The 25,524-nt window shown below is 33.1% G+C and overlaps 1 protein-coding gene across 1 annotated transcript in view; it reads left to right on the top strand.

Annotated features, from left to right (window-relative positions):
• The first annotated feature begins 6,676 nt into the window (after positions 1-6,676).
• Positions 6,677-25,524, top strand: part of LOC145674794 (uncharacterized) — a 91,015-nt gene continuing 72,167 nt past the window's right edge. Inside the window, exon 1 of the mRNA XM_081745010.1 lies at positions 6,677-7,643. Within this exon, the coding sequence (XP_081601136.1) occupies positions 7,458-7,643 (186 nt within the window). The 5' untranslated portion in view covers positions 6,677-7,457. The remainder of the gene's footprint in view (positions 7,644-25,524) is intronic.

Consider the following 25,524-nt stretch of genomic DNA (forward strand, 5'->3'; position numbering starts at 1 on the left):
GTGTTAAGGTAAAACCAATATAAATTTTAATACAAATGTTTTCTATTTTCTCAGGGATAATAATGCATAAGTCATTTTTCACACAGCTGCTGACATACTATGAGTGTTTGAACATATGATTTGATAGTGTTTACATCCAGAAAGCTGATGCCTCTAGCACTGCCAGTGGGGCCATTCCATGTGAAATCAACCAAATTTTCAGAAAAAAAAAATCGTCGTCTCAGAAAACTAATATACCATTTTGAAGAGGAAAGAATAGGCTAAAAGATATGTCAAGAACATTTATTTGAAAATCAAATATCATTTTCGGGAAATTCCGAGAAAATTTTGGATCAGTGGAAAGAAAAAAAAAAAAAACAATTCGTACCAGCCGAGTTTTGAATCCGGGTTGGTCCACACAACAAGTTGACACCTTACCAACTTATCCACGGCAGAGTTTGCAAGTTCCATTTTCGAAGCTACAGAGTTGCGTGGGTCAATGAAAATTTGACCCACGACCCACTGACCCACCACCCACCGTGATCCACCACCCACCATGACCCACGACCCACCCTGACCAACTCTGACCCACCACCCACCATGACCCACCACCCACCGTGACCCACCACCCACGGTGACCCACTCTGACCCACCACCCACCATGAACCACTCTCATCCACTTTGACCTACAATGACTCACCAAAATCCATCGTCATCAACTCTGAACACGATTCACGGCCTCCTCTGAACTGACTAAAGAGTTTACACTTATAATAAAACAAGACTGTGAAATTGTCACTAATCGGAGTTTGAATTTCTAGTCAATCGCTCAAGCAACACTCTGTTACAAAACGGTGGATCTGACCTTTACGACATAAAATGGCAAAGTGTTTGTCAGTGAGGAGATTGAAACAGTTCGAGGTGGGGGGAAATTAGTGTGTGCCTAAAATATACTTGTACTAAGAGAGTATAATTGCAAGTGTTAATTTCTGAACGTATTCCAAAAGAAACTTCTATTCACAGGAAAATACCCCTGTACAATATGGAAAAGGTTATGGTTTCTCAGTTCACAGTATTTTTCTCACCAAAGACTTGAAAAATCAGTTGTTCATAGAGTATAAAGGTGTTCGGATACCTTATGTGAGAGCATCTCCATAAAGTATGCTCATAATTGTAATTTGTGTAATCACTAAAACACCATGTTAAATTTAAGATACAAATATGCATAATTGCTATTATTATGAATATTTATTCAAAAGTAGTTTACCTAAAGCAAAGAAGAGAGTTACTAAAAAGTAGGTACAAAGTTGAATAACACAAATAAGCCATTAGTAATACAAGTACACATTTTCCATAGCTCGTAATTTTCCATCTTAAAACAAATCTGAAATCGGGTTTATTTCCTGTTGGCCTCTAAAACTTTTTCGTGGTAAATCATCCGCAGCGGAATGATGTCCATCCTTCAGCTAAGAAATGACTAGCTCGTTTACTTTGAGCTTGTCTAGCGGTAAGCCATTAACATTGATGAACAAGTGAGACAATGTTTGAGCACTTAATCTATTTCTAATATCAGTCATCTGTAAATTCATAAGGAGAAATTACCCTTCGCACTCTGTCGTGGAAATTGATAATACTTCTACCCGATTTCTGCAACTTCTCATCGACAATCTACTTGTTAGACTTAAGTCTGATAACGATTTTTCTTGGCCAGGTTTGAAATACTCAGCAAGAAGTATCACCTCTCTATCACCATACAACATCTTTTCCATATCGACCACGTCAGTTGGCAATGTCGACCCATGTAGAACAGAAACTTCATCTACCAGCCTTTGATAGGGAATCTTGTGAATAAATTATTATCAATTAAAGCCTAATAAACTGATGATTTCTTATTTGTTTATAAATTTAATTTTTGTAATTACACATGAAGGTTTGATACCATTACCAAATTCCCTCTCCCGTCTAGAAAGCGAAAGGGAACGAGGTTTCTGGAAAGTATTCAGAGGTAAATGGGAATTTCCCTCCTTCTTCAACTTCAATTACCACACTGCTGTTTGCCATGTGCCAAATTACGATGAATTTCTGTTATCATAGTATAATTATTTCCTTGTGGAATTATCAATACTTTTCAGTGGGAAAAAGGATGAAATTTCAAAGTTCCAAATCAAAGTAAGTGGACCAACGTAAAGGGAGAAAAAGTGTAAAATTTTCAATACAATTATGCCTACAATCCAAACTTCAAATTTCCGTGTAATTAAGCTCACAGTACAAATTTTATGCCTATTTTTCTCACAACTTTATGGGTTGATTGCCTTGTGCTGTGAGCGCTCCATATAATAAACATAAGCTTCAGCAATTATTATAGCAGAAAGCAATGGATATATGAAGCCAAGCACTGTATTTTTTGTTTCTGATTTTTTTTCTTAAATAACATCGATCGTTTTCGATCATTTTTACAAACCAACTCACTACCAATTTTCCATATATAGAAAGTGCCTTCCCCCACATAAAGGAGAATTTTAAAAAGTGGTAGGACACATTCTGTTTGTTTTCAAAAAAGAGTTAGTAGACTGAATTTCAGGTCCGTAAGTTTAACGGCTTGCGAGATACTCATTTTTTTTTCGCAAAAATTCGGATCCTCACTACCTCCTTAAGGATATTACGCATTATAATAAAAGCAGTATAACATCCCAATTTGGATTAAGGCCTAACTATATACCAAAAGTAATTTCATTTGACTTTGCAATTTGACCGTGATGATCAAGTACATATTGTTACATTCATTTTTTATAAATAATTTATATATTACAGTGATTCAAAAATGTATTTTTTCCAGTAGTTAGCTCTAAAAACCCACAGGTCTCGTAAGCCAAGTTGTAGTGTAAGTCCTATTGCTATTATTACTATTAAAAATATCAATATCCAAAAGTACCTGAAGTTCTTTCTTCACTTGGTTAAATATACTCACCTCAGGTAAGTAGACAGGAACAAGTGGAAAAGGAAGGGAAATGAAGGTTTTGAAAGTAAAACGGAGACAAATTTACGAGTTTTCAGAAGATACTCTCTACAATGCAGTGAACAGAGAGAGTCGGTAGATCATACTGAATCGGTGGGTCGCAGTGGGTGGTGGGTTGCAGTGGGTCACGGTGGGTGGTGGGTCACAGTGGGTCATGGTGGGTGGTGGGTCGCAGTGTGTCACGGTGGGTGGTGGGTCACAGTGGGTCACGGTGGGTGATGGGTCGCAGTCGGTCACGGTGGGTTGAGTCACAGTGGGTAATGGTGGGTGGTGGGTCGCAGTGTTTCACGGTGGGTGGTGGGTCACAGTGGGCCACATGTTGTTGATCCACGGCCCACTGACCCACTCCATCTCTGCACGCCTCTACTGTGCCAATCCATTTGGCAGTCATAGCAGTAAAGTAGGGTTGGACCTCACCCGGTGCAAGCGTGGATTACAGAACTGACTTCACAAAAACAGGCAGTAACTTTCTGTATCAGAGAAAAAAAATAACGCATTGCACTGCATATAACGTGCTATGGCGTAGTTTTATCTTTTCTGCGAACTTTGTCTAACCCTAACCACCGCTATCTAGTTACTAAAAATGCAAGAAATAAATTATTAATAACAAATATGAACAATTAGAAATGTAGTTTGAAAGAAAAAAAAATTAAAGCCGAGTTTTGAATCCGGGTTGGTCCACACAACAAGTTGACACCTTACCAACTTGTCCACGGCAGAGTTTGCAAGTTCCATTTTCGAAGCTTTATTTATACTGCACGTGTACTACGTAACAAGCTACGAGATATCATTACTGGTACGACCACCTTCTTGAAAAACTAGGAATCTTTCGTACATTTACGAAATCGCTCTTTTAATCCTCAATTAATCCAAGATATTTGTTGGTGCAATAGTAAGTTCACAAGAGTATACATTAATTCATTTTTGATTTTAATGAAAACAAGGAGCCTGCTTGTGATAAATGACTAAAGGCCGTAAATAAAATTCAAACTTCAAATGATTCCGGCAGGATCTCATGTGGTTTGGATTCCTCATTAATCAGTAGGTCCCGTCTCATATAGCCGCGCTGCTGAAAGGGACGTTAAACTCAAAATCAACTCAATTCAAACTTCAAATGGAACGGGGTAGCTAGCCGACAATGGCTGATTTAACAACACGTTTGATAAAGTGGATTTAATGCCTGATTTAAGAACAAATTTGATCTGTATAGCTAAGTGGACAGAGTTTGAGACTCTCATTTTAAAGGTTCTTGGTTCAATTTCATGCCTGGATTTCCAATTTTTTTTTTAAGGAATTAAGCATTGAAAATGATATTCGCGATTACTACTGAAAGCGATTTATTCCATGAAGAGAAAAAAAACATAATACAAAAGGAGGGGGTGCAAACTGTATAGCCTTAATCGTTAAAATTACATTTATTTCCATGTCTTTAGCTTTCTTCTTTCCCTCTTTTCTTTTTTCCATTTTGTTTCGCTCTTCCCATGCTTTCTCTGCCTCTGCATGATGCACATTATTATTCTCCTTTTCTTTGCATTAATTCCTACCTCTTACAACTTAACGTGAATGGAATTTCTGTCTATCTTGTGTTTCTCTAAATGATGCTAATCTTTCTTGCTCCAAATGGAGGAATATCCTGGCATCTCACGTTTTGGGATATATCTGTACTCTCATGTTGATTGTCCAACTACCAGGCGTACAGTAAAACAAATTCTGTTGTAGGGAAGAGCTTCATTTCTTATACCTCCAACCTATACTTAATATTGTTTATCGTTGCACAATGTAATATTCTTGAAAATAGAATTATCTTTCTAGTTTTTAATACAAGTTGTTTTGTTTGTTATTTTTTTAAAGAAAGCGCACTTTTTAAGAAAAAAAATATTTTATGATACTCAAATGTGTTATAAAATGTCATGAAAATCTGGAATTTTGTTTGTGTGATATTATCCCCTGTGTACTAGATAATCCCGCTTTACATACCAGTAAAGCTGGTTGCTTGGCGTCAAACTGAAATGAATTTCTAAAATCAAAGTAGAGATCTAAATTTAAGAACTTGTTATATATAAAAGCAACAATGGAATATTGCATTGTCACCCGATTAATGTTACTGTGCAATATTTTATCATGATATTAAGTCAGGAAATGATCTTAATTAATATTAGAAGATTTCAGGACACGGTTAAATCATTTTAAGCTACAGAAAAATATAGGAAAAGAAAGTTTAAAGATAAAACATAACGATCTCATTGAGCTGAACACAATGGTATGCTGAGTGTAAATACTTATGAATGGTATTCGAGAAAATCGACAGAAACAATTCTGTTGTAAACCTATAAATTGATTCTGCACGGTAACCATGACAACTAGATAAAACTGACACTAGAGCATATTTACTTATGTCAAGCTTCTCATTACAATACTTGCAAAATGAAGGCACATGATTAATGAAATATAGCAAAATATTATTATTAACTCTTAATTTTTGTTCAACTACAATATGAGGAATGTAATAGGGCTTATATGGGAGGGCGTATACTCACCTAAGATTTTAAAGGTCCTGTGTACTAGAGACCTGCATGGGCCGGGCTTGGGCGGGCCGACTCTGTTATTTCTTTGGGCCGGGTCGGGCTTGGGCGGGCCGACACTGATTTCTCTTCAGGTCAGACCGGGCTGGGGCCGATTAATTGCAATTCTTTAATAATTATTGACTTTCGTTAAACGATAATTATAATAAAGGCAAACGTTGAAGAAGTGTGCCCGTGAAAAGTGTTACAAAATGAAACTTTTAAAATTTATCGGACTCGGGCCGGGCTTGGGCCAAGAATTTTAAAAAACTTATCGGGCCGGGCCGGGTTCGGGCCGAAAATCTCTAAAAATTTTCGGGCCCGGGCTGGGCCGGGCCTAGGTACATTCGGGCTGGATTGGGCTCGGGCCGAAAAATTCGGCCCGTGCAGGTCTCTACTGTGTACATTCACCTTGAATTTACGAAAGAACAAGTGTAAATGGGGATAGGTAGCCACTATATTTTCAAAAATAATCGACTAATTTTACTATACCTATCAAAAATTAAAGTATTAGATAACAGTATAATATTGTCCAGAGATGTATATTAATTAATAGACGAGATTGGACTGAACAAAATGAAAGAAAAGGGCTTTTATGGCGCTAAAGGATATATCGTTTATTGAAAATAGGAATTGATACTGCTTATTGTGCTGCAACAGATTTTTATTTAATCACTATTGACTAGGAATTTATATACTAATTGCATTACACATCAGTAGAATTTACAGCGATGAAGTTAACAGGAAGCTTGTCGAGATTTCCAAGTAAGTGTACTGTAAGTCTCACAGTACACATATATGCAAATTATATCCACTGTTCCTGACAATTATCAACATCATATACACGTGATGAAATGGATTATGCTAAAGATATTTTTATCAGGAAAAGATATCGTTCTGTCTGTATGAAGTTCTTTTTGTTTCTTTGGGTAGACTCTATGGCTCTCTGTCCAAAAGGTATCCGGAGGATGTCCTTCCATTTATTTCTTCTGCTGTCTCGATAGATACATAGCAGTTTTTTTATATGAGGAAAAAGGAAGAAGAGACCGTGTGCTAAACCCGCTATGGCTGTTGGATAGCCCGCGGCCACCTTCCACCATCACCACTAACAACAACACAACAACGGCAAAGAGAATGGAGGAGGAGGAAGAAGATGCTCATCACTTGTTGGTGTCCTACGTGCGCGCTCTCTGACGCAACTAGCAAGAACTAAGAAGTAATGTTAACTGAAGAATCTTCCTGCGTCCCAGAAGACCGACTGTAGAGGCAAAACAGGTGAAGCTATACCACATACACAAAAAAACCCACACGCAACATCCATCCATCCCAACACGGGGCTTTTCATTCGGTAAATCCTTTACGAATGCGGCACGGTGGCTCAGCGTTCCGTTCGGCGACGAAAAAAAACGTAGTGCGGCGAGATAACCCGGAAAACAAAACAAACGACACCCATTAGTGTGACAAAAAAGGAACAACTCTACGAAGAAGAAGAAGTGGTACCACACACAAACAACATAAAGAGAAAAACACGAGAAAAAAAAAAGAGACAGAAAAACACATTGTCAACTATGACTTTCATGGATATCCGACAGTTTTGGAAATTGCCAAATATTGTGCTATTTTTGGAATTATTACTACAAACATCGTGTGTGCTAATGTTAATATATTAGTGGTTAGTGACCTAATAACAAAATAAATTAATGTCATTGCAGTGTATGTGATTTGTGGATAGCTACCTCCAACATATCTATATGGAATTAATGTTATTGTTTGTTAATTTAATGATTAACAAATCTTGTCATTATCTTTCTACATTTAATTTCATCTACGATTTGTTAATCTGTTGAGAGGATTTACATTATAAAGAAATATTGGGAAAAGCCGTGGTTCCATCTTGTCTGATGGACGACATAGCCGAAACCGACGGAGCTCCAGACAGACATCACATTAGTGTAGCTTTCAATAACAACAATAATAATAATTTCCTCGATAGTCGAAAATGCTATGCTGAAGAATCATTTCCGAAGCCAGACCTACTATGGTGGGGTAACATTAGGAAGTGGGATGCCAGTGGCTCTACGGACGTGGTAAGTACCAATATTATAATTCCAAAATATCTCATTTAACGCAACTAATATTTAACGCAGAAAATGATTGTATTGAAACCAATCACAAAATCGTAACGTAACTAATCGATCATTAATTTAAATAATATCAGCAACGCTATTGGTATCAATCGAATTCCACTATTGATTATTGTCAATATATTACTGTAACGAGTAACAACTGTTTTGTATTTCGTACGCCAGAAAATGTGGAACTTATGGTAAAATACAATAATAACAATAAAAATAATACACACAAATACCAACCATAAATAATAATAATAATTCGTATGGTTCCGGGTTCAATCCACTGCCCAGGAGACTTTCATCGGATGCAATTCGAATAGTGGGCGGATTTTTGTAAACCCAATATGTTCTATCCTATATAGCCTGGAAGCTGAAAAAGAATGTTAAATTACAGAAAATCAATAATAATAATAATAGTTGTGCGAACTGAAGTTTTACCTATGCATAATGTACGTACATAAATTATACTTAAGGAAACAGTACTAATTCGTAAAAAAATTAAGGTACATACCATAACATAATAACAATCAGTAAATTATTAAATACATCGCTAACGCTTGTGCTTATGCCTTAACAACATACTTTCTGTATTTAACTGAGTATTATTACAAAAACGTAGTTTTATATTTTTAAATGTTGAACAAATTTACAATGACCTTGTACAATTCACAGAGCCTTCAAACACAGGCAAACATATGCTACTATTGTGTTGTTCGATAATAATAATAATAATAATAATAATAATAATAATAATAATAATAATAATAATAATAATAATAATAATAATGTTAATTATTATTATTATTATTATTATTATTATTATTATTATTATTATTATTATTATTTAAAGGACCATGAATTCTATAGTTTATCACGTAGTATGTCTTTAAAAAGAGTACAGAGCTTAATAAAAGAAATGCCAAGTTCTCTTAGAGGATATTTTACGCCTCCAATACAAAACTAAAAAGAAATAATATTTCCTAATTCATTCAAAACTATAATTAAATCCAATATATTTGTAGCATTGAAGTTCTTAAAATAGAATGCTTTTATCATGTTTGAATATAGCTAATTTAGAACTCTATGATAATTATGACAAGATATCATTCAAATTACTGCATTTGATGAACACAACATTGTAGTTAATTCATTCATCATTTCAGGTACTGATTCGGAATTTTATATTGTTACCAGACTTTTCGCATTTGATTACACGTTCACATAGAAAAGTAGAAAAAAATAATATAACCAGCTCATCCTAAGTTTCGGTAATTTCCTCAACCTTCTTTTGGAGTTCTTAATTTCACAAAATACCCATTTTTTATTTGATCTTGCAGACATACTATATTTTGTTATCATGAGGCAATTGGGTATTAAATTTCGCGCCGTGTGGACTTTGTGGTGGACAAACACCGTGCTCGTGTGTTTTCTCTGGGCTCTCCCGTTTCCTCCCACTTTCTTCACCACCATTTCATTCATTTCTCATAATCACCGTTTCCTTTAGCCTAACCGGCATAATCGTGGGACGTAAAACTGAAATATTTCTTTTCATTATTGGGTATTATATTAATTTTGTCAGAGTGTAAAAGTTTCAGTAACATCAGAACGAACTATTGGCAAAATACTGCTACACCATTGTTACTTAATTGCAATGCATCATAATGAAAGGAGTATAATTGGTATTAAAGTATGATATAAAATAGTTGTTAATAATAACGATCAATATTTAATATAAAAACATTTTTTGTGTGGGTCATCGTTAGAAACTAATGGAACTCGTCAATTAATTCCCTTCTTTTTCACGTTTCTTTTTATGCTGCAAATACCAGAGAATTAGAGAATACTTTAAATTTTTTCTGAGTAAATTTTCAAGTAAACTAAATACTACTCGAGTTGAAGAATGAGTGACTTGAAGACTCACTTCATAAATAAGTCGAAGACTTATTCTCTTATCAATCGGAAATATAACCAGCATGGACAACACAAATTGTTTCGTTAAGTACTGAAATGCAGAGAAAGTTTAAGACTGTTCTTTCAGTTTCACAATATTTTATGAAGTTTGAGCAATATTCATGGAAGTGATAAACAGTTTAAAGCCGAAAAATGACATGATTTTGTCAGCGATTAGTTTTAGTATTACTAAAGTAATTTCAATGTATTGTTTGAATCATAATAACATATAAGCAAAGACGAATTGTTAATAATTCAGATTAATATTTCTAATATCTCTACATTCAATTAATAAAATTATAACAGTGGAGCATAAGTTTCTTGAAAACAATTAATAGCACATGAAATTTCATTTTACTATATATATATATATATATATATATATATATATATATATATATATATATATGTAGCCGCGAATCCAGGATATGATCAAGGGAGGTACTAAACAATATCCCATGTATCCCACTTTATCCCATGTAAAGAAAATAGAATTGAAACCCATTTTATCTAGTGTATACCTGAGTGTCAAGGGAAGGTATAGCCCCTACAACCCTCCCCTTGGATCCGCGCCTGTATATATATATATATATATATATAAATTTGACGTTCCATGATTATGCGTCGAGACGGTAATATTGAGATGGATAATAATGATGGAATGATGAAAATAGAAGGAAACGGAAGATTCCTTTATAGGTTGCGAAGCAGGCACACCACTTACCAGAGGTGAGCGCTCTACCATTGAGCTACAGTGCCCACCTATAGGATTTTATAAATGTAATGCTAAACTACATACTTTCAAACATTGTCTTCAGGTTCAATGATAAAGTGTAACTAACAGCAATTAAATAGAAGTAAAGATCATGCTAAACAACCTTAAAAATTAGTCTTGTCTCTAGAAGGTATCCTCAAAGTGATATCAAGTATCGAAAAATATAATTTTCTATTGAAAAACTCTGACTCGACTCGTCTCGTGTGCAACCCGAGCGGATAGCAATGTAGAATGCCAAGACTACTTTAAATTGAAATCGATGTACTGACTACACATATCATCCAACCAGAAAACATTTGACAGCCATCGCCTTTCATGTGTTGTTTTCTAATTAACCTAAATGAGACCTGGATTAACCAGTTTATAATCCTAATGTAAAGTTTGATTAGTAGCAAGTGTAAAAGTTGAATTAAATTACGAAAAATAATTAATTGAAATATTTAGTATAGTGTCTCACATTTACTCTTTTAAGCTAAAAGAGACAGATATAAATGCATGTGGATGATTAAGAATTAGATGTTGGAATGAGAATCTCAGAAGGAAACGAAGAATCCGAAGAACCGTAGGCACAATGTTATTCACTACGAATTTTTCTTATCTGTAATAGAACCAGGAACCCTCTTGCTCTAGAGGTGAGTATAATATTTATTAAATTTAAACTTAGTTTTGATGGGGGGAGGGATTAGCGAGGGTCATATTATCTCCTTTCTAAGTAAACTTTAGTATTCGCATCCAATGGAAAGCAACGCAGTATGCCTTTCAATTATCAGGTAATCTTACTTCATTAAAATTTATCAAAATATCAAAATCCATAGTAATATAAAACGGAAGTATCAAAAAACTAGAATACCCGTTAAAGTTGTAAATATAATAATAATAATAATAATAATAATAATAATAATAATAATAATAATAATAATAATAATAATATAACAGGCTTCGTTTCGAAGTGGACAGAGCCATGAGTTCGAACACTGAACGAATTGTTCAAATTTCTCCTTAAACTGGGCAGCTGAATTTCAACAAATAAACAATAAGAAATCCTAACCAAGCCTTTCTTTTTCATTCTGAAATGCTTTTTGAAGTTGGAAATTCATACAATACAGTAATTTACATTGGAATATAATTATACAAAACGTACACGTCCTCATAAAATGATTGTTGGACAATTTGAGAAACAAACCTTCATCTCCATTCCAAGTATATGTTTACTGACAAATTCTAAGTTTGTTGAAGTTTCTTGTGTTGAAGTTGTAAGTAATTTAGTAAATGAGAAGGATACATAGTAGAACAATGTTTAAAATTAGTATTTTCATTTTTTAATATTATAGAAAAGTCACTGAAACACATACTTATTAGTTCCATTGTTATCATCATTGTTATTATTATTCAGACAATATTAAATTATTACAAAAGCATTTTTTTTTACGATTTTGTTTGTCTTGAAAATAAGTTTAGGCCTACATGTGAAAAACATTTAAATAAAACTTCAGAAATCAGTATTCATGCTAGAATTTTCTTATGATCTGACTTCAAACACAAAAGGAACTAGTTAATGAATCAGTTAGGAGCAATCAAACTTTATTTTCCAAGTAAAAGCAGTGATTACCTCTTCATACCAATAGTTAAGCGCTTGGTAACATTATCATTATACATTACTTCTCTATGTAGAAGCCTTAGCTTTTAGAAAGAGAAACGTTGGGTAGAATCAGAGATACGTATCACACACACAAAAAGTGATAATTACTACTTTTTTAAAACAGTAGAAGTGGAAAACAAAACTTAAACCATATTGATTATGATTTTATATGCAACCCGAGCTCGATTTTATAGGAGTCGGTATGTTTGGGATTTCTTTCGGTATGAACATTTCTTTCAAAATTCATGGCTACGAAACGCCATCTTAATTGAAAATTTACGATAAAATAATAAACCATTATTTAAATATCATATTGATGATGTTGATATTTATCTGATAACCATAACAAGGAACTTACTTCTCATCTTCCGCTTATACTAGCGGAAATCAGAATCTCAAGCATTCAAGGCCAAATTAAATCTGCGTATTTCTTAGAAACTACACCTGCACGTTTAAAAGATTTACGCGAAAAATAACATTACACTTCGCTCTTCACATACAAAGGTGTTCTATCAGGAAATACTCATACATGTATATGTTAGAAAGTGAATTAATAATAATAAATTTAAAAAAGCGCAAGTGATTTTTAAACACATCTCATTTATAGAGTTCATAAAGTTATGATGTTTCATTTAAACGTGATACTACAAATATTTCATCGTTTTATAGCTATGTTTATAGCGGAAAATAAGTTGAGACTTAAATTGTGCAATACAACCACGTATACCAGAAAAATGTTCAGAGACGAGATATGTACCAATCTATGTATTTCGTTATGCTGAACAGAGTGACATGGACAAATGGAAATCCTCATGTGTAGTTTTTGAGAAATATATGAGTTTTGTAAACCTAAAAACTAGAGATTGTGTGATAATTACACCACTTATTAAGATGAAGCTGACACTAAAGTATGGCTAATGAGATATAGCTCTTAATTAACTTTTAAACGTATGTTTGTTTAATTATAATATTGTCCGAGTATTTGGAGAAAATCGAAAAAAATATAGTGCTAGAAACTATGTTCTTCTTTGCTAATAATAATTGATTGTTTTCATTCAGCTGGTAGGAATCATTTACTTCTTTATATACTGGATATGCAAAAAAGATACATTTTTAAAATAACAGATTATGGCTGTTGTTCCTATCTTTTACTAACGATGACTAAAATATCCTGAACTTTGATTAACATACTGCTAACTACGACAGACGTACTCCAAACTGTGAAGAATACGTAACTTACAATGATCAGCCATTTTAATATCAATAATTATAATTTTAATTGTAATTATGTTTATCTGTTAATCTGTAATTATGTTTACCTGTAATGAACGAAAATTTCTCATACTTTTGTCTTTTCTCAAAAGTTATTACATTATGCGATGGATAGTAATCATTACGAATCGGTAACGTCAATTTTAAAATGAGAGAAGTTAAAAGTGTTAATGAAATGTATTGAAGTGACCTATATGATCTTTTTTAAAATTGCGAGGAAAAGGAACAGAACAAATGGAAATTGTAAAGATGCATGAGTTGTTCCATGAAGTAGAATAGGTAAAAATTTGTAGATGATCAAAATATTTAGTTTTGTGCTTAAAGAAAAAATATGAGAATATACTTTTGACTTGTACGAAAATGACAAATGTTTACAAATGACGATTTACATAGTACTCATTTTAAGCTTTGGACCATATTATCACAATAAATTACTTGCAAAATAATTCTATTCATTTCTAAATAACAATCAACAATAATAGTACTAGTCAACTATTTCAGTATTTTGATAACAACTATATACTTTTTGTAACGTGAAGTAATTTAACCATTTAACCACGTTGTGCTACCAGCAAATTTGTCAATGGTTCTTTGTAATGTTACTGAAAACTTTACCATGGAGTTAAATTGCTAAAGAAATAACTGTTTAAAGGTTTTCTACACCATGTTGACAATAAAGATGAGAATGGCAGAAAGAAAATGAGTTTCTCGAAAATATAATTTTATACTTCATATTTCTTTTCCGGTATTTCACATTTGTCAATAAATTTTCACATACATCCGTCATGAGGCCATCTTAAAAGGATAGCATTTAGGGTTTCGACATTAATTCATTCGATCAATTTCATTTCGAGGTAGAGTGGTGACATTAGACACTTTTGAAAGTTAAAGTGAAAATTATTTTTAATTTTAAATGGGTAGTATTTTTCTTGTCCTACCAAAGAAGCAAGAACAATGCCATTAATAGGTGATATTTTTAAAGTACTGTATGTGAAATAATGGTAGAGTGCACGGACACGTTTTTAGGTTTCCAAACTATGCATGGCATAAGTATCGGAAGTCTTACGGAACAGTTTTGTCCGTTCGTCCGTCGATCTGACGACAGGACCAACAGAAAAACTCTAAAATATATCGGAAAGCGGTTTGTGGCAATCGATTCAACATCAGAATGAGTTCCATCTCTTTCGTTAACCTTCTATTCGAACCAGAAGTGTCTCAAACTACCCATTTTCAATTTTAACATTTAACACTATAAATCGAAAATAGAACAGCGAGAAACGATTTTTTTTACAAATAATTCAGCGTGTCAAGACAACGTAACTATCCACAACGCTGGATTGGAAGTGGTTAAGTTTACTATTACTTCCGGTTTTAATACCGATTTCCTAGAGCAAAAACGGTAAAAGATATCAAGAAGCGTTCCTTTTTCATTCTATTTAGCGTCCCATGAATAGGTTCCATCTCCTCCGTTAGAGGTCTATGTAAATCGGAAGTGGTTCAAATTAACCATTTCCAGTTTCAACGTTTAAAACCCTAGAAGAGAAATGGTATTAGACAGCGATAAACGGTTTACTTCAATCGATTAAGGGCTTCACGGGAGCACATGATCACAATTCGAAACACTCTCTTCAAAACAGAAATCATTGAAATCTACTGCTACGTCTGATTTCAATATTGAATTCCATAGAGCAAAAACGGTAAAAGATGTGGAAATGAGGTTTCCTGCAATTGATTTAGCTTGCCATGAATAAGTTAGATCCTTTCCGTTAACATTCCATTCAAATTGGAAGTGGTTCAAATTAACCATTTCCGGTTTCAACACCCATCATCATAGAAAAGAAATGATAATAGATAGAGACAAATGGTTTTAGCAACCGATACAGCATCTCAAAAGTATTTATATCCTCACAACCCAATCACTATATCGAAACCAGAAATGGTTGAGTTTATTAGTACTTCTGGTTTCAATACTAATTTTCATACAACAAAACCTATAAGAGATCGAGAAGCTGCTTTTACTTGTAATCTATTCAGCGTCTCAAGAATAGGCTCTTTCTCCTCCCTTCACCCTTTCTTTAAACCGGATGTGGTTGAAATTAACGTTTTTTTTTGTTTTAACCTTTGTGGCCATAGAACAAAAATATTAAGGGATAGCGAGTAATGGCTTGTTGGTATTGATTCAGCGTCCGAGGAACAGGTTGTATCTTTGTTCTTATTACTCAATTACAACCAGTAGTTATAGGTATATTACTTTAAGTTTTAGTATTAAATTTCATAGTTTGGAAGTCTACCGTAGTTTCAAACTGTGAAACGCAACTTACTTTTTTTAAAATTTCAATCATTTATTTAATACGTTTAATATGCTGGTATTTCATACTCTAGAAAAAATTTAAAACACAGTTTTTATGATACTAAGATATAGAAAAAATATATTTACCGTAAACTTCCATATTTCTCTTTCTCCTTAATTTTCGGAGGGACTAGACCCTATGAACCCACTTGACAACGTGTCTGATAACATTATTAATGATAGATGAGAATGAAAATTTTGACCATATACAGCTGATTCCATTATTCGATTATTTGAATAGAAAAAAGTAACAAAATGGAAACCCCTCCAGCAGATCTGTTGCCAGAACACTATAAGACAGAGGAAGCCGAGATAACTTTTTGATGGGCTAATTTCATGTTACATTCATTCATAGCTTCTTAGTATATAACTGCTGCTATTATTATACACGACTTTCCTTCATGAGCTTGTAGAAACAAAAACATTTCAAATGCTTTCAACATTTAACACAGTTTAGTGTGATTTTAACAGCTTTCAAAGATTGATAATTGATCACTAAATGAATATAGAATTCCACCAAGAGAATATAAAACATGTCCGTCTCTAGAGGAGAGTTTGGATCATCTGAAAGTTTCATAAAAAGAGCAAGGAAAATACGGAAGGAGCCAGATGAGCACTATAAATGAAACTGCCTTCACCTAAATATTTTAATTTCTGGAAACAAGAAATGACAAATCTATTCTTCCTTTAGTGATATAAGGAATCGCTGTTAAGTCAATAGGGTCAGAAACTATGGTAACAAAGTGGTCAATTTTTAAATGAAAGTCTTTCGCCTCTGATTAAAACAATGAAGCGGAAATACTATTTAAAAAAATGAATATCTATTCTATCCTACAAACATTTAAAGTTTTTGAAAATAAGCTCTAAGATTTTTTGGCTTTTTAATTTTTAAACATTTATTTATTTAAACAAACAACTGAAAATTTCAGCCGGGCTGAGAACTCCTGACCACCTCGTACTTACTGGGGACTTGCCTCTTAGTCTTATGTATAGAATAGTCACTGTTTTGGTGTATATTGTATGAGATTCATCCAAGTTGAAAACATAATCCTGACACCCTTAATACTACATCCCACTTTTCATGATTTTGGTGTTGTAAAAAGACGTAATTAAATTATCCTAACACTCAAGATGACCGCTTTTAATCTAGGCCTAATATCTACCGATTAGGAAACAAGAACTTTATCGGTTTCAGTTGCGCTTTATTGGTCATCATTAAGGAAAAAAATGAAAACAATGTAGATTGAATAGAAAAAACTGGGTAGGGCAGGAGCCGAGTTGTAGACAGCGTGTAGATCCTTCCGTCTGCGCGGTGGCTGGAGGCATAATCGGATGGAGAATGCTGCTCAATTGCAGGAGAAGAATGCGTTATTATTTTTTTCCTTTCGACCGTTCCGGGTGAAGATAACAATGTTTTAGTCTGTCCCTTTAGGAAGGGCTTTTTAATAATTTCATTTTATGGGCATGAAGAACGCGTGATAATTGAAATGAAGGTGCTTCCTAAAAGGAAGAAAAAATATTGAAGATAATAATTTGAGGCAAGGGTATATGTTTGTTGAATGATTTACTTTACTTATTAAGACTCATTCAATGATACAGTTTTAAAACAAGTGCTGAAATATGACAAAAATAAGCATGTAAACAAACTATCCAGTATATGTATTTTTATACATCAATTTTTACTTTAACTTTTCAACGTGAATTGAATCTAATTGACATTTTATAGGTCCTTTTCTAATTACAAGAAATATATTCATAACTGATAAGAATATTTGTGTGACTATCAGGACTGTGTTTGTCACGGCTAGGAAAAGTGAAAGAAGAATCTGTATAATTTGCTACAGGAGAATAAAAATTGTCAAATATTATTGTCAAAATTACTAGCATAGATTATTTGTAAAGAAGAAATAATGAATAAATTCGTAACATTTAATATACTTTTTTCCTAAACAAGTTATTGAATAAATATAGGGTTTTGACATGTACGTAACAGTAATAAACAGACATAACGTGATAACCAAGTTACAGTATTGTTGAGGTATATAAAGTTTAAGTTACATTTAAATACTTGGCCACAGATTTAAAAAATTAAATGAAATGGCACAGTCGGTAGAATGGTGAAGATCTAAGTGTCAGTATCTGAAGAAAGGGCAGAGAAGAAATATAGAAATTGGAGGGAGAGTCTTGTCTACGAAGAGATTCCGAAAGAACGTGTAATAGGTAAATTCCGGCAATTAAAAATGTAAATTCTAAAAAAAAAATGTAAATTTCAAAAATAGAAACAGCAAGATGAAGAGCGGTAATCGATAGTATTTTTAAAAAATAGAAACGGGAGGGATTGCTAATGTCAGCTCGGATCGATGTAACTTTGGCTGCGCATAAGTCTTACATAACGACTTATAAACAAGTGTCCACTTACAGTACATACCTATACCTAAATATTCACTTTCTCTTAATGTTTCTTGCCTGATATCTGTTGACAGACAGACATTCAGACTAACGGACGCACAGTGGGATATTTCGGTCTAAAAGTTGTTCAAAATTCTAACTAAAAAATGCTAACTGACAGTAAATTAAACTTTGTTCCTTTGATATCACAAGAGAGTAATTCTTTTTCACTTATATCAACAGGAAAGCTATTGCATATTAGAAGTAGTTATTTAGTGTTTATGTACACTGAACGTTTTTCTAGTCGGCCCCTGGTAAACAACGGCACTTATGATTCGATTTCTATTGCTGTTAAATTAAACAGGTCTAAAAGTCGAATTTTAATACAGATGTATGCAAACAATAGTGTTAGCACAATGTAAATATTTGCTAAAAAGAAATTATTGCTTTAAAATATAATATAGATCTTAAACGAGTATTACAGAGGAAATATTTTAGGACTTTCATTCCTTAGAATCGGTTTGAAAATAGCTTCTCGTCTTACTTTTGCATTGAAATTCCCTAATAGAATATTCATATAGTGTCATAGAAGTTGGTCAAATACGCGTTTTATTATCTGAAAACTGTCTTTTATATAATCATCCTTATTTTCTATTGTTGCATGTACTTTTAGAAAAAGAATACCACATTATCGACCATTAGAAGTAATTATAAAAGGAAGTTTATCATTAATAAATTCAACACGTTTAATTTCTGATATTATTAGTGTGAGAACGAGAAAACCTGTTCCTAGTTGATAATTTTCATTTCCTTCCCTATAAAAATACGTAATACACAGCATTTCCAGTTTACACGCTCCCATTCTTATCCATCTAATTTACCGAATTCCTACCAGGTCCATTCCATATTCCTCTAACTCGATCGCTGCGGAATTTTATTTCTGACTTATATAGACATCTTATATTGCCGTGGTGATACAAATCCATGTTACATGGGCTCTAGTTTAACAGACACGGAATTTTATGTTTTTTTCTAACATTGGGTTGAAATCTTACTGTAAAATTTTATTTGTAAAACTGGCAAAAATCAGGTATTGCGCACTGACTTTCTCGATTTTTGGCGAATGGTCTCAAAATCGTATTACAACACTTTCTTATGAAGAGGTCTGTGAAACTGAATATCAAACGTTCATAAAATAAAACATGTCGTAAAATTTAACACCATTTGGCCACTTATGTGACTAACACAGTAGTATTTGAGTAGTACTGAATTAGTTTCTTGTATAAAACATATTTATCAAATTTAACCCGAATATAAATTCTAGGAGGACAATAGACTATCTCTATCCAGCTCTTACAATCTGACATATTACAATCTGTATGATTATTTACTTAAAACGGTGTTTCCCAAACTTTTTTAAAAATCTTATTTATCTTTTGTTAAAGTCTTTGATAATCGTACCTGTTATTGCGGTAAACATTTTTAATTGATATCACTACTGCACATACCACTACTACAAATAATAATAATAATAATAATAATAATAATAATAATAATAATAATAATAATAATAATAATAATAATAATAATAATAATAATAATAATAAAATCAGTTTTAAAACGGTTTAGATTATGGAGCTAAGTATAAATATTGGTTGGAATGGGACTAATGTTAGTTGAAAGCTCTTTCAATTTCGATTGGATGAAACTTTCTCGTCGTCATTATAACATCAAGTATGATAAGAATAATTATACATTTGAGCCCTGTTTAACCGAATTTGGTGGAGCTGATGGAGCTCCGGTTGAACGAAAAAAATCAATTTAACCGGAACGAAAATTTTCCTTGACGCACTGTACTGTATATTTTAACATATTTTTGATATATTTTCAACATAAAACACATTATTGACAATATATAGTTCCCTCAAAAGTGAACATTGCTAAAGAAGAGCTGTAAAAAATTCACATTGTGAAAAGAAATGTTTTGGCTTCTTTGTAGTAAAGGCTTTTTCTAGCGATTGGATTAACCTGGAAATTTGGTTAATCGGGATTCGGTTAAATGGAATGTATTATATATTATTTGCATCATAAAGATGTCTTATATTTCATTACGCGACGTAATTTATGGTCGTGGACTCATGGGTTAATATGTTTAAAAAGTAATTCTATTAGATTCATTGTCCTCAAATTCGTTTAAGAAGGAGGATTAGAAATGTATTTAAGTGTGGGAACTTTCTACCATTTCTAGCATGAGCAGTAGTTTTTTAAAGTAAACAATAAGTATATTTAAATTAATTACATCAATTGACATGAATTTCTCTATTGTTACGTTTTACAGAAAATATTACAAGTAGTAAATGCGTTGCTGTTAGAAATATGTATGTCATTGTTAGGGGAAGACAAACAACAGTAGATACAACCTATTCTTAACAATGTTTTTTTTTTAAATTATACAATACATAAATAAATAAACAATTTGTTTCAGCAGAATAAAAAATAGTAGGTAAATTATTATTATTGGCAACAAACAACATACATATTACGGCCATGAAAATTTGTTGTTCTTGAATTATTCGAAAAGTACGCACGAGAATTTATCGTCAATCTTTTCGTTTTGTTCAGCTTAAAGTTTTCTCTTTGGACAACAACATACTTACCTCTTTTAGTTTCTATGCCCATTCTAATGGACGTGAAGTTTATCCTCTTATTTCTTATTTTCATAATGAAATGCTTTAGTTGAGAATATTTAGTACCTTATATGGATACCAAATTGTACTATTAATAGGATAACCGTCTTCTTTATAATGGGAGCATAATCCTGGGACATTAATACGGGATGGCGCCGAGCCGACTGACATTTCAAACTTGAATATTGCGCAGGCGGAATAATTTCTTGGTTGACGGGGTGGAATCTAAAGAGGAAAGGACGCCACGTTTTATGGTCAGTTGCAATGGAACAATGGAGCATTATGCTATCTCAGTTCGTGGTTACTGCGAAATGAAGTCTATGCCTGAATTGCAACGATTTTTTAGACGAAACTTTAATGTTAGTCGACATGGTAAAGTTCCGTGGCTTGGGTGAAGAAGTTTCAAGAAACTGGTAGTGAGTTGGATGTGTAACATGGAGCTTTAAGAACAGTGGGAATTCCTGAGAACGTAAAGAGACCAACATTAAAGTTTTGTCTTAAAAAAACGTTGAACTTCTGGCATAGACTTAGTTTCGTAATAACTACGAACTGAGATAACACAATGCTCTACTCCAATGCTCCATTACAACTACCCATATAATGTAGCGTTCTTTCCTCTTTCTGTTCCCACCCAGCCAACTAATATAAGTTACTACGCCCCTGAGCAATATTCAAGTTTGAAATGTGTCAGTTGGCACGGCGCCACCCTGTATATTAATAGATTTTCTGAAATACGGAAACATTTTTAATGATTACAAGAAATCAGGTTTGAAAGAGTTAAACATAAAGTAATTTTTGGGTAAATCTCATTAACTATAATGTGTACTGACATAATGAAAAACTTAATGGAAGGTATACTTCAGAATCCGTACCATCGTAATTGGCGGCGAGATTATTATATAGCATCAATTTTTAGTTTAACAAAAAATATTTTTCTAGATTTTCTTGAAAACTAATTATGAGAATTTACACCCAACCTTTACCATTTTATTCAGCTCAATGAGATCCTGAAATCCATCGATTAGTATATATATATATATATATATATATATATATATATATATATATATATATATATATATATAAAATCTTTGGACTTCTTTTCCGTTACACGCTAGTATTATAGAATTAGTTTCATTATTATTCATCAACAATAATGATTGAGTTCCATGTTTAAAATGGATAATTTTCTGCTGAAGTTCCCACCTAAGTATTGGTGGTCTGTAACAGCACGAAGGTGGCACAACAATATCATTCACGTTCCTACTAATAGCAAATTTTGTAAACAAAATAATATATAATTTCAAACAATATATTTCTCAGTTTGAAATGACCAAAACAATTTTGCAAATAACATTATGTGTTAATTTATTCTTAGAACGTATCCTTGGTCTCTATCCAAAGTTGTTGTTGCGTTTTCAAATTAAGATTCGCAATTTCATGACAGCATAATTCTGATCCACCTAACATGCAATTACCTAATAACGGGGAAAATATCGCAAGGAAATTAGTTGTGATGTACATTTATTTGTATTAGAAACACAAGATAGATTTCCAAATTATGTCATGATAAATATGGAAAATCTTATGGAACTACTATGTCCATCTGTCCGTCTATCAAGATGTATCTTTGTGACGGAAATAATTTGTCTTGTTGCTAACGACCACATTACGTTTAACCAAACAATCAACAAATCAACAAGTATCGGAGCGAAAACGGTAAAAAGTAGCAAGAAGTTTTTTTTTTATTATTTTTGCAATTGAATCAGTCTCAAAACATATAACAAACAAAACATATCAATAGAAACCCATACCCATAACAAACATACCCATAGAACGAAAAAAATAACCGAAAACGAGAAGCGATTTCTCGCAAACGACTCAGCGTCTCAAGACGACTTAACATGACTGTCCACAACACTCTACCGAAACTGGAAGTGATTTAAATTTACTAGTACTTCTGGTTTCAATACTGATTTTCATAGAGCAAAACTGGTGAGAAATATCGAGATGCTGCTTTTTTTTTTTCCAGATGACTGAGGTTGCCAAGAATAGGTTTCAACTTTTCCGTTAACTCTATATTCAAACCGAAAGTGGCGGAAATTAACAATTTCCAAGTTTCAACATTTATTACCATAAAACAAAAATGGTAATAGATAGCGACAAATATTTTTATGTAATCAATTCACGGTCTTAAAAAAACACATACACAGAACTCACAACACTATCAAAACTAAAAGTTGTTCAAATTTGCTATCACTTCCGACTTGATACTGATTCCATAGAGCAAAAACGGTGAGAGATATTGAGGTGCGGTTTTTCTGCAATCGATTCATCTTGTCAACAATATGTTCCATCTTGCCCCTTAATCTCTACTCAAACTGGAAGTCGTTCCAATTTTTATTGCAATAGACCAAAAATTATGATTGCAAACTGATTTTCCAATCGGTTCAACCTCTCAAGAGAACATATAATCACAACTTGCAACAATCTACCAAAACCGAAATTGGTTGAAATTTACTAATACGTCCTGTTGAAAACGGATTTTCGTTGAGCAAATATGGTACGAGAAATCTACATGAGGTTTTTTTGCAATCGATTCATATTATCTTGAATAGATTCCATGTTTTATATTAACCCTTTATTCAAACCGGAAGTGATTCAAAATCTATTTCTGGTTTCAATATTTATTCCAGAGAACAGAAATGGTAAAAGATAACGACACTTTTTTTTTGCAATCGATACAGCGTTTTAAGAGTATGTATATAATATTACAACCCGCATCATTATATTGAAAACAGAAGGGGTTGACGACTTTAATAGTACTTCTGGTATCAATACTGATTTTGATAGAGCAAAAACTGTAAGAGATATCGAGGAGCGGATTTTAACAGTCGATTCAGCGTCCCAGAAATACGTTCTATCTTCTCTTTCAATTCTCTATTCGCACTGGAAGTGGTATAAATTAACGATTTTTGGTTTCAACCTTTATTTCCCTAGAGCAAATGCAATAAAGGATAGTGAGTAATCGTTTTTTGATCTGAATTCAAAGTCCAAGGAACATATTCTATCTTTTATCTAACTTTATTGCAACCAGTAACAGCAGAGAACCACTTTAAGTTTAAATATTAAAGTCTCATAGTTCGCCAGTTTATCATAGTTTCATACTATGGAACAAAATACTTGTTTATCAATTGAGTATGATCAAAGTTTCAAAGAAGGAAGACAAGGAGATTGAACGTCTTCTGTCATTATTTTATTACTGTGTTGGTAAATTTAGCAACTATTTCAAACATTATTCCTCTTCCACACGTCTTCTTTTATTGCGAAAGTGATAGCTTTAACAATTTTCCATAGGTGGGGATAAATCTCGAAGTCTAGGGTTATTATCACTTTCCAGTCATTCCCGTTAACGAAACACTGGTTTCAGCAACTCAAGAATATTTCTTTGAGTTATCCTTCCATTACAATCGAAAGTTAAGCTACTACTTCGGTTTTAGACGCCCAAACTATGCTATGCACAAGTGTCGGAAGCCTTATGGAATTGTTTTGTCAGTCCGTTCGTTCGTCTTTTGATAAATATCATAGCAAAACCAGTAAGAGATAACGAGATGTTTTCTAGCAATCGATTCAGCATACCAAGAATATATTTCTTCTTCTGCGTTTAACTCTTTATACAAACTGAAAGTAATTTAAATATTCAATTTCCGGTTTCAGTGTTTATCACTACAGAACAAGGTAACAGACAGTCAGAAGTTGTTTCTTGCAATCAATTCAACTTTCCAAAAATAATTTCTGTCTTGTCCGTTAACCCTCTGTTCAAACTGGAAGTGGTTTAAATTAAACATTTCTGGTTTTAACATTCATCGCCATAGATCAAAAATGGTAATATATAGCGACAAACAGTTTTCTGCAATCGATTCAGAGTCTCACTAGACCACATCGCCACAAATCGCAACACTCCGTCAAAACCAGAAGGTTGAAATTTATTACTACTTCTGGTTTCAAAACTGATTTCCATAGAACGAAAGCACTAGAAGAAGCAGTTTTTTGCATTTCAGTGTCCCAACAATTGGTTTAATCTTTTCCGTTACAAATTTATTCAAACCAGGAATAGTTCAAATAAACATTTCTGGTCTTAACATTTACCTGCATAGAAAAGTAATGGTAATAGATAACGACAAATGTTTTTCTACAATCGATTTAGCGTCTCAATAAAATGTATTATCATAACCCTCAGCACTCAAACAAAACCAGGTGAGGTTTATATTTACTAGTACTTCCGGTTTTAACATTGATGTCCACAGAACAAAACCGGGAAGAGATATCGAGATACGGTTTCTTGCAGTCGATTTAGGTTGCGAAGAATAGGTTCGATTTCCTCCATTAACCCTCTGTGCAGACCAAAAGTGATTCAAATTAACGATTTCCGGTTTCAGCATTTGTCACCACAGAACAGAAACAATAATATTTATAGATAGCGATAAACGGTTTCCTGCAATCTATTTAGCGTCTAAAGAGCATATATTATCACAATTGGCAACACTCTACCAAAACCGGGAGTGGTTGAAATTCACTTCTGCTCCTGGTATCAAATCTGATTTCCAAAGAGCAAAAACTGTAAATGATATTGTGAAATGGTTTCTTGCGATCTTTTCAGCGTCCCAGGAATGAGTTCTATTTCCTTCCTTAAACCTCTATCCAAACTGGAAGTTGTTCAAATTAGCGATATCCCGCTTCAACATTTATCACCATAGAAAAAAAAAAACAGTAAG

This window comes from Thermobia domestica, chromosome 18 (assembly GCF_964235325.1).
Source record: "Thermobia domestica chromosome 18, izTheDome1.hap1.1, whole genome shotgun sequence".
NCBI lineage: Eukaryota > Metazoa > Arthropoda > Insecta > Zygentoma > Lepismatidae > Thermobia > Thermobia domestica.